This window comes from Strix uralensis, chromosome 1, assembly GCF_047716275.1.
Source record: "Strix uralensis isolate ZFMK-TIS-50842 chromosome 1, bStrUra1, whole genome shotgun sequence".
In the NCBI taxonomy this organism is placed as follows: domain Eukaryota; kingdom Metazoa; phylum Chordata; class Aves; order Strigiformes; family Strigidae; genus Strix; species Strix uralensis.
The window spans coordinates 129,835,255-129,848,666 of NC_133972.1; the positions used below are offsets into that span (position 1 = coordinate 129,835,255).

General features: G+C 37.8%; 1 protein-coding gene across 5 annotated transcripts in view; it reads left to right on the forward strand.

Moving 5' to 3' along the window:
- SNTG1 (syntrophin gamma 1) overlaps nt 1–13,412 on the forward strand; it is a 363,466-nt gene that overhangs the window by 229,790 nt on the left and 120,264 nt on the right. For all 5 annotated transcript variants that reach the window (XM_074880871.1, XM_074880862.1, XM_074880897.1 and 2 more), the window contains 2 exons: nt 10,030–10,132; nt 12,530–12,612. In XM_074880871.1, the coding sequence (XP_074736972.1) occupies nt 10,030–10,132; nt 12,530–12,612 (186 nt within the window). The remainder of the gene's footprint in view (nt 1–10,029; nt 10,133–12,529; nt 12,613–13,412) is intronic.

Below are 13,412 nucleotides of genomic sequence, written 5' to 3' on the forward strand. Positions count from 1 at the left end.
TTATAATCAACAATCTGAAGCTCAGCTGGGGTGAGTCAAAGAATATACTGATAGATCACGGTAAATAATGTATTAGAGTTGGAATCTATATTGGGAATGAATATTTTTCATTTTCCAGAATATGGTATGAAATGTTTCAGTTCAGGGACCTATGGTGTCCCCTACCTATGGTCAGGGACTCCAGGGTATGGTGTTCCTAGTTTTGATAGACTTAAAATTTTAACAAGTTCTAATTCCTTGCTTTTCGTAGTTTCTGTATTGGAGTAATGGCCTTCTAATTATTTAATATGAACTGTGATGACCAGTAAGTGCAGTCTTTAGTGAAACAGAATTCAAAATTAGGGTACATGACATAAAAATGCAAATGAAGCACTTACAGCAATATTTTTTTGTGGGTGATATTTATTAATGATGCTAGGATTAACGAAAGAACGGGAAAATGCTGCAGACTTTTTCTGGCAGGCTTTTACTTTCATAATTTTTTTTCCTCAGGTGTCTGCATTGATAGCTTTTGCGAGGCACTCCTATATTACTTTTTAAAAGATAAACACACGACTAAGCAATAATTGCAGTCAATTGCTATTCTAATTGAAAGATTACCAAACATTAATTGCAGTCTATTGCTATTCTGATGGAAAGATTACTAAACATTTTAGTGTTGATTATCCAGCATAAGAAAGTTTAAAGATTTCCAGAAAGCTGTCATCATATCTTTTAGACAAATTTGTAAGTGCTTCTCTTGGTTTTGGCTGGGATAGAGTTAATTTTTCTTCTTAGTAGCTAGAATAGTGCTGTATTTTGGATTCAGTATGGGATTTGGTATGAGAAGAATGCTGGTAATACACCGATGTTTTCAGTTGTTGCTAAGAGATCAAGGACTTTCCAACTCCCCATGTCATGCCTGTGCACAGGTGTTCAAGAAGCTGTGAGAGAGCAGTGTCAGAGCACCAGACCCAAACTGGCCAATGAAATATTCCATATCATGTAATGTCATGCTCAGTATATAAGGGAGGGTCAGCTGGGAAGGAGGGGGTTCTCTCTCGCTTCCAGGGTTGCAGTTTCAGGATCTGGATTTTTCAGATCACTGGGCATCAGTTGGTGGGTGGTGAGTAATCGCATTGTGCATCACATTTGTACTTTCTATTATTGTTATTGTTTTATTTTATTACAACTATTAAACTGCTTTTATCTCAACCTATGAGTCTCCCTTAACCTATCCAGGAGGGGGGAAAGTGAGAGAGCGGTTGCATGGTGTTTGGCTGCCAGCCAGGTTTAAACCACTACAGTACTGCATTCCACAAGTGTTAGACTTAAAAGTTTAAAAACAGATTCTTTTTTCCACCTTATATCACTGAATATATCCAAATATATCACTGAAGTGACAATATTCTCTTTTTACCTTGGAACGGCATTGAAGAAAGAACTGACAGGAATTTGTGTCCTCTGTGTCCTACATTTGGTCATCTATTGCCTGATGATTTTTTTTTTGTGTGAGTTAATTATATGTCCAATAAATTATTTATGAAATTAATCTTTTTCTCCTACCTCTTCATTACACTTATACATGTTTCTTACATCTGATTATTTTAGTCATTTCCTATGAAAGAAACTCTGTAGATGTCTCTTAGTGTCATCTAATATAAATGGCCCACTTTGCATGTAAGCTTGAAACATGATAAAATCTATCTATTTTTAAAGGTGAATCTCTTAGTTTTCTACTAATGCTTTATACAGGAGTCTTGAGGTTGCATTTTCTGCTACCTCTGTGTGTAAAGCCCATGAGCCTGTGAAAACAAGGAAGGGATCAATGAAGGAAGCCTGAATATAACTATACAGTGACTGGTACGATGTTGTCCATCTGATAAACCACCTGATGGTCTAGCTTAAATGACTGCTGTCACTTGGAATCAAGAATAATTTTGTTTCTAAGCGGTCAGTCTGATGGGACTTGTCAAAAAGCACCAAACCCTGAATCTCTATGTAGTTGCTCTGAAATGATCTTTTGTATAGTGCGTAAGTAGCTGGAGCATTCACTAAGTGCTACCTTGATTCAATTCCTGTGTCATCTTGAGAAACCATAAACCTCTATCTGCCACTTTTCAGAATAATTGCTTAGTGGTAGGCTCAATCACTGTAACTACTAATCTTACTGCATCCCTCTGCACTTTATAAAACAGCACCCCTAGCAAGATACATGCAGAATAGGGTTCTGAATAGAAGGGCACGTCTTCCTGCATCCTCGGCGTGTGCACCATTCTGCTCTGCATTTTCTTTTGCCTTGTTTGAGGGGGCTCCCAGTTCTAGTGCGCAGCCCATTTAGGTTTGTATCTAAATATCTAACACAGGTCCCAGAACCTGACAGCAGAAAATTGAAACCTACAACTGTGGTAGTGTCAAACTGTGGTCTGAAGTATACTTTGAGTTGTGCAGCCTGAGTAGGAACTCCTGTCATAAAATGGTGTTCTAGTTTACTCTGTATATCAGTAAGAGAAATTTTCTGAAGGAAAAAAAGCTTTGGTAGTTTTTACTACTATATTTGTTGATTAACATTCATTGTTGGTAAATACTGTGATAAATATTAGATCATAGGAATTAAAAACTCGACATAGAGTGATGTGTTTTTAATGCAAATATTCTGTATTGACTACATGGCTTTTACTGAATAAACCAGTTGATTTTTAATAAAAATAATTCAAGATAGTTGTGTGCATGCATTGAGCCTTCTAGCTTTGGGCCTTTATGTGATGGTACCAAAATGCATATTGTAGTATCTTGACAAACCTGATCTCCTTCTATGACAGGGCAACCTGCTTATTGGATGAGGGAGAGGCTGTGAATGTTGTTTACCTTGACTTCAGTAAGGCCTTTGACACCGTTTCCCACAGCATTCTCCTGGCAAAACTGACTGCTCGAGGCTTGGATGGGCACACGCTTTGCTGGGTAAAAAACTGTTTGAATGGCCGGGCCCAAAGAGTGGTGGTGAACAGAGTTAAATCCAGTTGGCGGCCGGTCATGAGTGGTGTCCCCCAGGGCTCGGTTTTGAGGCCACTCCTGTTTAACATCTTTATTGATGATCTAGATGAGGGGATCCAGTGCACCCTCAGTAAGTTTGCAGATGACACCAAGTTGGGTGGGAGTGTTGATCTGCTCAAGGGTAGGGAGGATCTGCAGAGAGGTCTGGACAGGCTGGAGCAATGGGCTAAGGCCAACTGGATGAGCTTCAATAAGGCCAAATGCCGGGTGCTGCCCTTCAGCCACAACAACCCCCAGCAGCGCTACAGGCTTGGGGAGGAGTGGCTGGAGAGCTGCCAGTCAGAGAGGGACCTGGGGGTGTTGATTGACAGCCGGCTGAACATGAGCCAGCAGTGTGCCCAGGTGGCCAAGAAGGCCAATGGCATCCTGTCTTGTATCAGAAATAGCGTGGCCAGCAGGGACAGGGAAGTGATCTTACCCCTGTACTCGGCACTGGTGAGGCCGCACCTCGATTACTGTGTTCAGTTTTGGGCCCCTCACTACAAAAAGGACATTGAATTACTCGAGCGTGTCCAGAGAAGGGCAACGAAGCTGGTGAAGGGTCTGGAGCACATGTCGTATGAGGAGCGGCTGAGGGAACTGGGGTTGTTTAGTCTGGAGAAGAGGAGGCTGAGGGGAGACCTCATCGTCCTCTACAACTACCTGAAAGGAGGTTGCAGAGAGATGGGGATGAGTCTCTTTAACCAAGTAACAAGCAATAGGACAAGAGGTAATGGCCTCAAGTTGCACCAGGGAAGGTTTAGACTAGATATTAGGAAGCATTTCTTTCCAGAACGGGTTGTTAGGCATTGGAATGGACTGCCCAGGGCAGTGGTGGAGTCCCCATCCCTGGAGGTGTTCAAGAGGCGGGTTGACATGGTGCTTGGGGATATGGTGTAGTTGGGATCTGTCAGTGCTAGGTTAACGGTTGGACTAGATGATCTTCAAGGTCCTTTCCAACCTAGATGATTCTGTGATTGATTCTGTGATCTGTTGATGGACTTGATACAGTGCATTGTGAAACTCTGCATAGTGGCTACGAAGGTGACTTCTACTTTATTTTTTTTCCCCCAGATGTTTTTAATTCAAGGTATTTATCAAAGAACTGAGTTTTCATTTAAAACACACTGAAGAGTAGAATTTGCTCCAGTTCAGGAGAACACAGATCTTGGGGACTATATAAGTCTTCTGATTTAAATCCTTATTAATTCATTGGTGGGTAAATGTAATAGGTAACTTAGGAGGGTATTTACAGTCTTATTTGGGAAGGAACACTTACTGAAGTCAGAGGGACTTCACGCTTAAGTGATTTCCTGAATATATTGAGAGAGACTTCAGCATATGCTCAAATGTTTTCTTGATCTGGGACTTTAAAAGGTTTTATAAAATTAAAAGGCAGTATCATTGTACACATTATTAGAAATTCAGACTAGTGTTATTATTATGTAGAGATATTATTCAGTAATATCACACATCACCATAAAATTATCTTCTTTAAATGACCCCCTTGCAGTTATTATAGCAATTTCATGGAAATATAGACACTGTCGCTCCAGAAACACTAGCTCTTCTAATTTCACTGTTTCACACAGCTACTTGTTCAGACAAGCATAACTGTTAATTTTTGCCTGTCTCACTTCACTCATGAATATCGTAACTTTATACAGGGCTATTGGTAGTAGAAGTAAATTAATTCTTGATCCCACTGTTAATAAGCTTATGCTTTGCATAAGAAAGTTTATTGACAGTATTTAATGTTTCTGTTTGTGTAGTTCTTCACATCAACTCAATTCTACATTAAATATATATTTGATTTCTAAAAAAGTAGCAGGAATTTAATATATAGCCATAATGTTGATAAGAAAAAGTTAAGACTTTTCAGTCACATCTTCTTCCTGTTACAGGGATGACTTCATTAGACACTGCTCACCAACAAATCAATAGCTAATATTGTTCACTAGATGAAATTAAAAAATAAAAATAAATTAAGTAATAACAACAATACTAAATAGCTTTTCATTATTTAATCCATACCACATCTGTATGAACACATTAAGTGTTACTACTATCCATTGTTAACTACTAAATTAAACCTGATATAGTTAGGTGAATACATATGCCTGAAATCTAGCTTTGTAGATCTTGAAAGTATTAAAAATCTAGGACTTTACAGAAAAAAACTATCTTGAATAGTCAGCACAGCCTCTGGAAATAAAACTGATTATTACCTTTCAATGATACAGAGAATAAGCAGATCTTTTTAATGGTGTCTGGTGTGTATTTTCTGCAATCTGGGATGCCATGCTTTAGAAATTGTCAGGTCAAATGCATAGACATACAGATCTCTTACTAAGGGAGTTTTTCCATGGCTTATGGTGGGGAGGTATAATCTTGTTAAACTTTGGAAATATTAGGTCTACTGCTGAGTTAAATTTTTGTCAGGCAAATATTTCGTGGATTTAGCACTATGAATTTATCTCACCTTCACCAAACTCTTCATGTATGATAAAAAAACATCTTAGGAAGTTGCTGCATTTATTTTTGCAGTTTTTGATATAATGTTTCTATATTTATTCAAAGTTAATATTCCTTCCAAAAATATGTTCCTTCTTCACTTTTAAGAAGTTGGGTCCATTTATATCTTTTCACATACTAGGGCAAATGTTTTAAATATTTTTATTTGATGTAAATTTAGGAATGTCTTCTCTATTAGCAGTAATGAACTGAGAATCTCTTATACAGCTACATTTCATTAATACTGAAATCTTTTTTTATCATTTATACACAGTGGGGATAAGGCTCTAATTCTATTCCAGGACTACTAAGAATTGTTATTTGTGGATAGCATTATCTTTGGTAATTTGATTGTACAGTTATTATAGAAGCACTGTTTCTTAAAATAGCCACTTAGTATTTAAAAGGAAGCAATTAATTGTGGACTAGTCACTCATCAAGTAAATAGCTTAATTTTAACAAGATGATAGATGTTAGTTGTATTCTACCCAATGTTGAAATATTTTTGCGAGGGATGGGATCATCATGGAAATCAGTGATCAATCAGCAACTGTATGGAGTATCCCTAGTAAAATTTATTTTTGCAAGGTCTGGACACAGTTCTATAGAATAAGAAGTGGGGGTGGAATACAATTAGCAAACTTTTTCCAGTAACCTGTTGTTGGTTTTTTAATCTACTGAAAAGTATGTCATACTACTTTAATGACACTGTTCAGCCTTCAGTGAATCAGGATCTTCACAGCTCTCTAATTTTGCTATTTAAAATACACATTACCCCTGAATATGGGAAAAAAAACCCAAATCAAACCCCACCTTTTTTCTAATTTGTGGACTAATGTATCAGGAATTTAAGGAATTTAACATAAATATATCAAAATATGGAAGTTGGGATTGCAAAATGGGAAAAATCCTGAAAGTCTTCTAAATTACTGCAAATTCTTAAGAGAGCTTAATTGTTTGCAGGAAGTAGAAAATAGTTTCTAGCTTTTTAGTCTTCAGTCATTTTTATCCCACATACAATATGTGGTGGTGCTGGCAAAAAATCTGAAGTTAGTTACTCTGATCAACCTAGCTCTAAGGTTTCTTTATAAATCAGAAAAGATGCTGTAACTCTGAAAAAGGTGTATAAAGGATTTAGATAGTCTACTTCCCTCTTATATTTGAAAGTAACCTTGACATATTTATAGAATTATCACTGCCAGAAATAATGAACACATACATTGTCAGTGATAGTGCTTGATTGACAAGGTATTGGCAGTGTATATACAATAAACGTGAGGGAGCTTTCTTCTAAGTAAGAGAACAGGATGGCTGAGCAGATATCTATCCATTTCTTTATCTAAAAATTATATCATGATTGACAACTGGTTTCTTCAATGTGTTCATGAATTGCCTTCAGTGGTAAAAGCTCACTACTGCTTTGTTAGTGGTATATGCTCCGCATTCTTCATGCCCACAGGGATATACTTGTGCAGATAAATTCATTTTTTATGAATGTACATTTTCCAAGCCTGAACATTACCAAATTCCTCATTTTACCAAAACAGCTCTATAAAGTTTTGAGTTAAACTGATGTTAGGCAATGAGGAAGACAGAAGAAATTATATAGCAATAACTCTGACTATTGGTAGAGTTCCACTCATATTTGTAAAACTCTATAAATTCATACTGTTGTATCTTCCAGAAAAACTGTTTGACTTCCTGTTTTGAAGTTGGGGGTTTTTTCATAGACATAACTCTCCATAACAATTGGTCACATTACTTTTGGCTGTTATCTTTCTGGTATATCACTAAAAACTTCCTCAGTAAGTGTAGATAACCTATTGTACCTTGTTCTCGTTCTGCATGGGGGAATGGCAATATGGCATGGTGTACACGTTGAATGAGGACACAAAGTAAGTGACTCCTATAAGGCATACTTGATTTAAAACAGTTCAGTAATTGTTCATTTCTTATGTAAAATAAAGACAAAAAATATAAAATAACAGTAAAACTTTCAACTGAAAGCTACAATAAGACAATAAATTTAATTAAAAGTTCCCTTTTTTTCAGTTAACCTTATTTCCCAGAATGGCTTTGTTACTGACTAGAAAGTAACTAAAATGGGATCAATAGCTTGTCTCCTCTTTGTTGTAATCATTACCTAGTAGTTTTCTTTTTTAATCTTTTATCTCTCTTTAGTCTTTATTCTGCATGTTAAAATCTAGTCACTTTCTGGATTATAGGTTTCATACACTCCACAGTATATTTCAGTGAAATAAGTACTGCTGATTTCAACTAAAATGTGTACCAGCTTAAGTTCTTTATCCTACGAGATAAAGAAGTTTATGAGAGAGAGATGTTAGAGGAAAAGGTCACAGTAGACTACTTATGGTGACTTCTAGTCTTTACAGAACAACATATTATCAAATGAATTCATGTAGACACGTGGCTTGTTTTACTGTTAGTAGAAGAAAGATTCAGGGGCAGAGCTTACTGTCTCAGCTTCTTTCATAAATAATATCCAGTTTTTCTTAGGTATTTTAAAAGGTGACTTTAGAAATTAAACTTGGTAATGCTGTAACTTCTTCACTTCTTCCTCATTTCTGAGTAAAAAGAAATATTTTTAAAAGGACAAAAGGTAGCTATATTTTTCCTACATCTATCCACATCTGTCGTTTCAATAGAGAATACAAGCCTGTAAGTTTCTGCTTTGGCTCTGACTATTCTGAACTGTGTGACTGCTACATATAGGAGAGGAGAAGGATGAATTTTCTATGAATGCTGAGGATACGTTAAATTTCCTCTGATGCAGTTCAGGACTTCGGAGTCTTGATCTACTGTTCTGCAGATTGCAAGTCATCATCTTTCTATGAAATAAGCACTACTTATGGATTCTAAGATATAAAACATACCAGAACTGGGAAGTGCCCATGTTACAGATGAAGTTTTTGGCATGCATGTTAAGTTGAAACTTGTTGTGATGGGTGTGTGTTTATTTGCACACACCACACTGCAAATTGTACCTTGACAACCACTGCGCTATTTTAGATAATAAAGAGCCTAAAATTTCAGAGTGGATTTCAGATACTAGATCAAATATTCTGTCATATTGTGTCTCTTCTGTAGCAACTAGTGTGGAGTAGAAAGTGTTGTGTTTAAAGGCAAAGTCAACATTTTTTCTTGAAGAATTGCTTTAGGTTAACTTAATGTAATGCAGTGATTCCATGTGAAAGCATCTCTGCACAGTTATATACATGCATGTAACTAAATCTGTAGGATGAGTTGTTGATAAACATAGATTAAAAAATAGCAAACCTCCATAAATTATTTACAAGGCTTTCTCACAAGCAGCAGCATGACAGAACGGTTACCTGTGTGTTATCCAACTACCATGAAAATGCAGCAGAAAGGGAGCAGATTCATGCTAGTTTAAAACTTTTGTCTAATAAGTTGCTGTGTAGCAGTTTTCCGAACATCGCTCCCAGTGAACTGGCTCTCAGCACGGTATGAGTGCAGTCACTGGGACAGAGGAATGGTGCAATCTTCTGTCTTTGTAAGCCCAAAATAAAGCAACCCTTGAAGAGTTTTGAAGTTATAGAGCAAGAAGAACAGGAAATGGTTGTTCTCTGAAACAGAGTTGTGTGACCTGATGCTTCTTGGCTCTCATATTCTAAATTGATTCAAATGTTACTCCTCCATTGTTAAGTATAGCATTTTGCTTGGTTGCTTTTGTGTCTCCTTTGTGCCATTCTGGGGAGGTGCCTGGGCTCCCCTTTCACTGCTGTGTGTCTTGAGGTGTCTACCAGCCCTACCACACAAAAGCTAAAGGCATGAACAAGAGCTGCAGAAGCAATTGCGGGAGAGTACAGGAGGGCTAAAAGCATTCACTGGTGGATAGGTGATCTATGCACATTCTTATGCCCAAAATGCAAGCTGCCCTTTGGCAAAACCCAAGCTTATGCTTATCTAAGACTTAAGACTTAAAATAGGTACATTTCCTCTGTGACTGTAAGGAAGATTAGGTCTCTCACCCATGCTGGAGCGCTTTGGCTAAATTTATCTCTGGCCATTGAAAAGATTTACTCATGAGATTATGGCATATCTATGGAAACTGCTGCCATTGTTTTGGTTGGAGATTTATGAGACAGCCTCAGGTTGGAAAAAAAAAAAAAAATTATTTTTTATACAGACATGCTAGTGTGGATGATGCCAAATCTGAAAGGAGGAGGTGCACAGCTGAACGGTGTCAGGGAGCAAGTTGTGCAATAGCACAGTGCAAAACCAGCACTATTATAGGAGGCCAATGCCCCCTGCCTCTAATCTGTGTGACTAGAAACACAACAGATGAACATATAGCAAGCTTTACATCTTGCTTTTTTTTAAAAAAAATATGTGTCATTACAATAAATTGCTAAGTGGTTATGTTCCGGTATGTGAAAGCTGTGTGGCATTGCTTTCATTTGCTGATGCATTTTGATCATATATTTATTTCAAGGTGTCCTGTCTCTATTTCTCTTCCAGGTTCAGGTCCTTCGCAATGCAGGGGAAGAAGTGACCCTAACTGTGTCCTTTCTGAAAAGAGCACCTGCTTTTCTCAAACTGCCACTGAATGAAGATTGTGCATGTAAGCCTTTATTACTAGGCTAAAAGAAAACTCAATTCAATGCTCATGAATACTTGAACCTAGTGTGCATTGAGAGAGCTTTTTCGGTCAACATTACTACCTGAATATGAGCTGCTTGTATTGCCAGGTCTTGTAGTAACATTCACTTCAAACAGAAAATGCTATTATTGTTTCAAAAACAGATCGCCAGGCATTTGGCTGGTGTGAATCAGCAAAGTTGCAGGTAAAACAGTAAAATTACATTAGTTTACAGTAGCTCACATCCTGATGCAATGTATATAAAAGCAGTTTTTCAGTCAGCGTCAGATAACATTTTAGTCTGAAAGAGTTTTTTCTTGTAAATGTGAAAATGAGCTTGCGTGTGTTTATTTAGAGGGCTTAACTTTACCATTTAAAATTCAGAGGCTTTGGTGGAGGTGTCTGTCTACCTAAAAATAAATTACTTTGGGATGATTAGTATTTTGTTTAAGTCCAACCGAATTTTAGTCAACTAGCCCCATGAGAGACATATGGAGACAGCTCTCTTCCTTTAATTATATTAAATCATAAGTGTGGGTGCATAATTGTAGACAGTTGCAGCATATCTAAGCATATTTATATGTCAGCCTGTGCCTTTTGTCACCACTGCTTTCCTTCTGCTTCTTGCTCTTGAGGGTAAAATGAATTGCTTAATTTTTAAGCAACAGAACAATAAATATTTGATTGCAACACTTTTAGCCTTTGTTTTTAAATTAGTAGGAATTAAATAAACTAAATAATACTTTTTGCAATCATTTGTTGAAATGCTGTCTTTATCTTTTGCCTAGGTATTACATTTTAGTGAGACAAGAAAAAATTTAGAACACCATATTATTAAATAAAAATGTATCCAAGTACATTTGTCCCTTTTATGAAAGGTTGTGGTACCACAGAATACCCTAGGTAACACACACAAAGATGCATTTGCATCGATCCTATCATATTACTTTTGAGGTGTAGCACTGTAATTTCACAGAATCACAGAATCATCTAGGTTGGAAAGGACTTGAAGATCATCTAGTCCAACCGTTAACCTAGCACTGACAGATCCCAACTACACCATATACCTAAGCGCTATGTCAACCCGCCTCTTAAACACCTCCAGGGATGGGGACTCCACCACCTCCCTGGGTAGCCCATTCCAACACCTAACAATCCGTTCTGTAAAGAAATGCTTCCTAATATCTAGTCTAAACCTTCTCTGGTGCAATTTGAGGCCATTACCTCTTGTCCTATCGCTTGTTACTTGGTTCAAGAGACTCATCCCCAGCTCTCTGCAACCTCCTTTCAGGTAGCTGTAGAGGGCGATGAGGTCTCCCCTCAGCCTCCTCTTCTCCAGACTAAACAACCCCAGTTCCCTCAGCCGCTCCTCATACGACATGTGCTCCAGACCCTTCACCAGCTTCGTTGCCCTGCTCTGGACACGCTCGAGTAATTCAATGTCCTTTTTGTAGTGAGGGGCCCAAAACTGAACACAGTCATCGAGGTGCGGCCTCACCAGTGCTGAGTACAGGGGTAAGATTCCTTCCCTGTCCCTGCTGGCCACACTATTTCTGATACAAGCCAGGATACCATTGGCCTTCTTGGCCACCTGGGCACACTGCTGGCTCCTGTTCAGCCGGCTGTCAATCAACACCCCCAGGTCCCTCTCTGACTGGCAGCTCTCCAGCCACTCCTCCCCAAGCCTGTAGCGCTGCTGGAGGTTGTTGTGGCTGAAGGGCAGCACCTGGCATTTGGCCTTATTGAAACTCCTACAGTTGGCCTTAGCCCATTGCTCCAGCCTGTTCCGATCCCTCTGCAGATCCTCCCTACCCTCGAGCAGATCAACACTCCCACCCAACTTGGTGTCATCTGCAAACTTACTGAGGGTGCACTCGATCCCCTCGTCTAGATCATCAATAGAGATGTTAAACAGGAGTGGCCCCAAAACCGAGCCCTGGGGGACACCACTCGTGACCGGCCGCCAACTAGATTTAACTCCGTTCCTAAACTGTTACAAGAACAGTTAGAACTGTTCTTCAAGAGTAATAAAAGTATTATCTGACTAACTCCTTCAAGTGAAAACCAAGCAAGGAGGTACACACATTCCTTTTATTATCAAATTTGCAAAACGCTTTGTTTTTTTTTTTTTTCTTACTAACCAGATTATTAAGTCTTTCAAGCAAAGCACCAGGAGAGGGATTCTTGAGCCTCTGCTCAGCTTAAAAAGGCACTCTGCTCAAACCAGAAGACAGATACTGGCTGAATGGAGAAAGTAAATGAATGTTAGATATAACAAAACTAGTGGGAAGTGGAATACATGCATACAGACATACACAAATTTGAATTATAGCATTATAGATTAATGAAGATTTTTTGGTGTATTCATGTTTGTATTAGGTGCCCCCAGTGACCAAAGCAGTGGCACATCCTCTCCCCTGTGTGACAGTGGTTTGCATCTCAACTACCATCCCAACAACACGGTAAGAGCTTCTATTTATTTAATGAAATTACACAGAAGAATAATCAGACTGTAACAGCTAAGTGGAGGTAACTAATAAAGGACAGCAACATGGGAGGAGCTCTAATTGATAGACAGTTCCATAGGGGCAGAAAGAGTTGCCAGATATTATGGCTGCGAATTAAACTATGATAAATTATACCATCTGAGATTGTGCCTTGATAGATATGATTACTATTTTTATCTAAGCAATGAAATAGGGATTTTGTGAAAGCTTTTTCTTCTAGATTATTTCCACAGCATAGAAGTTAAAAGTATTAAAATGAAAATATTTAAAGAAAAAGTAGAAGACTTTCTCAGAATATTTTTCCATTTTTTAATTTCATTTATTATCTAAAATTTTTGGTGAAGAATGATTTAGGTACATGTTTTTGCCTATTTTTAAGGTGAGAGCATTTTACTTCCAGTAATTTACACTTAAAATTTTACTGAAGAATGATAGTATAATGGAGCAAAGTCTCTTTAGGATGAAATGCTACAGATGTCTGATCAGATTTTCAGTAAAAGATCCCTTTGAAGTGCAACAAGGTGCTTCTAACAGTTTTCTTAGCCAGGAAATGCAAAATTTCCACTATTTTATATAGTTCTAAAGGGTTTTTTGCTGCGTATTTGGCTTTGTGATAGGTGAAAATACTCAGATAAAATAAAAAGCGCTGAATAAATAAACCAATATACAGCATAAATATTACAGCAATATTAAAAACCTAAAAATGTAGGCATTCGTTTGTAGACTTTGATGTTTTTAATTTCTGGCTTGTTTTA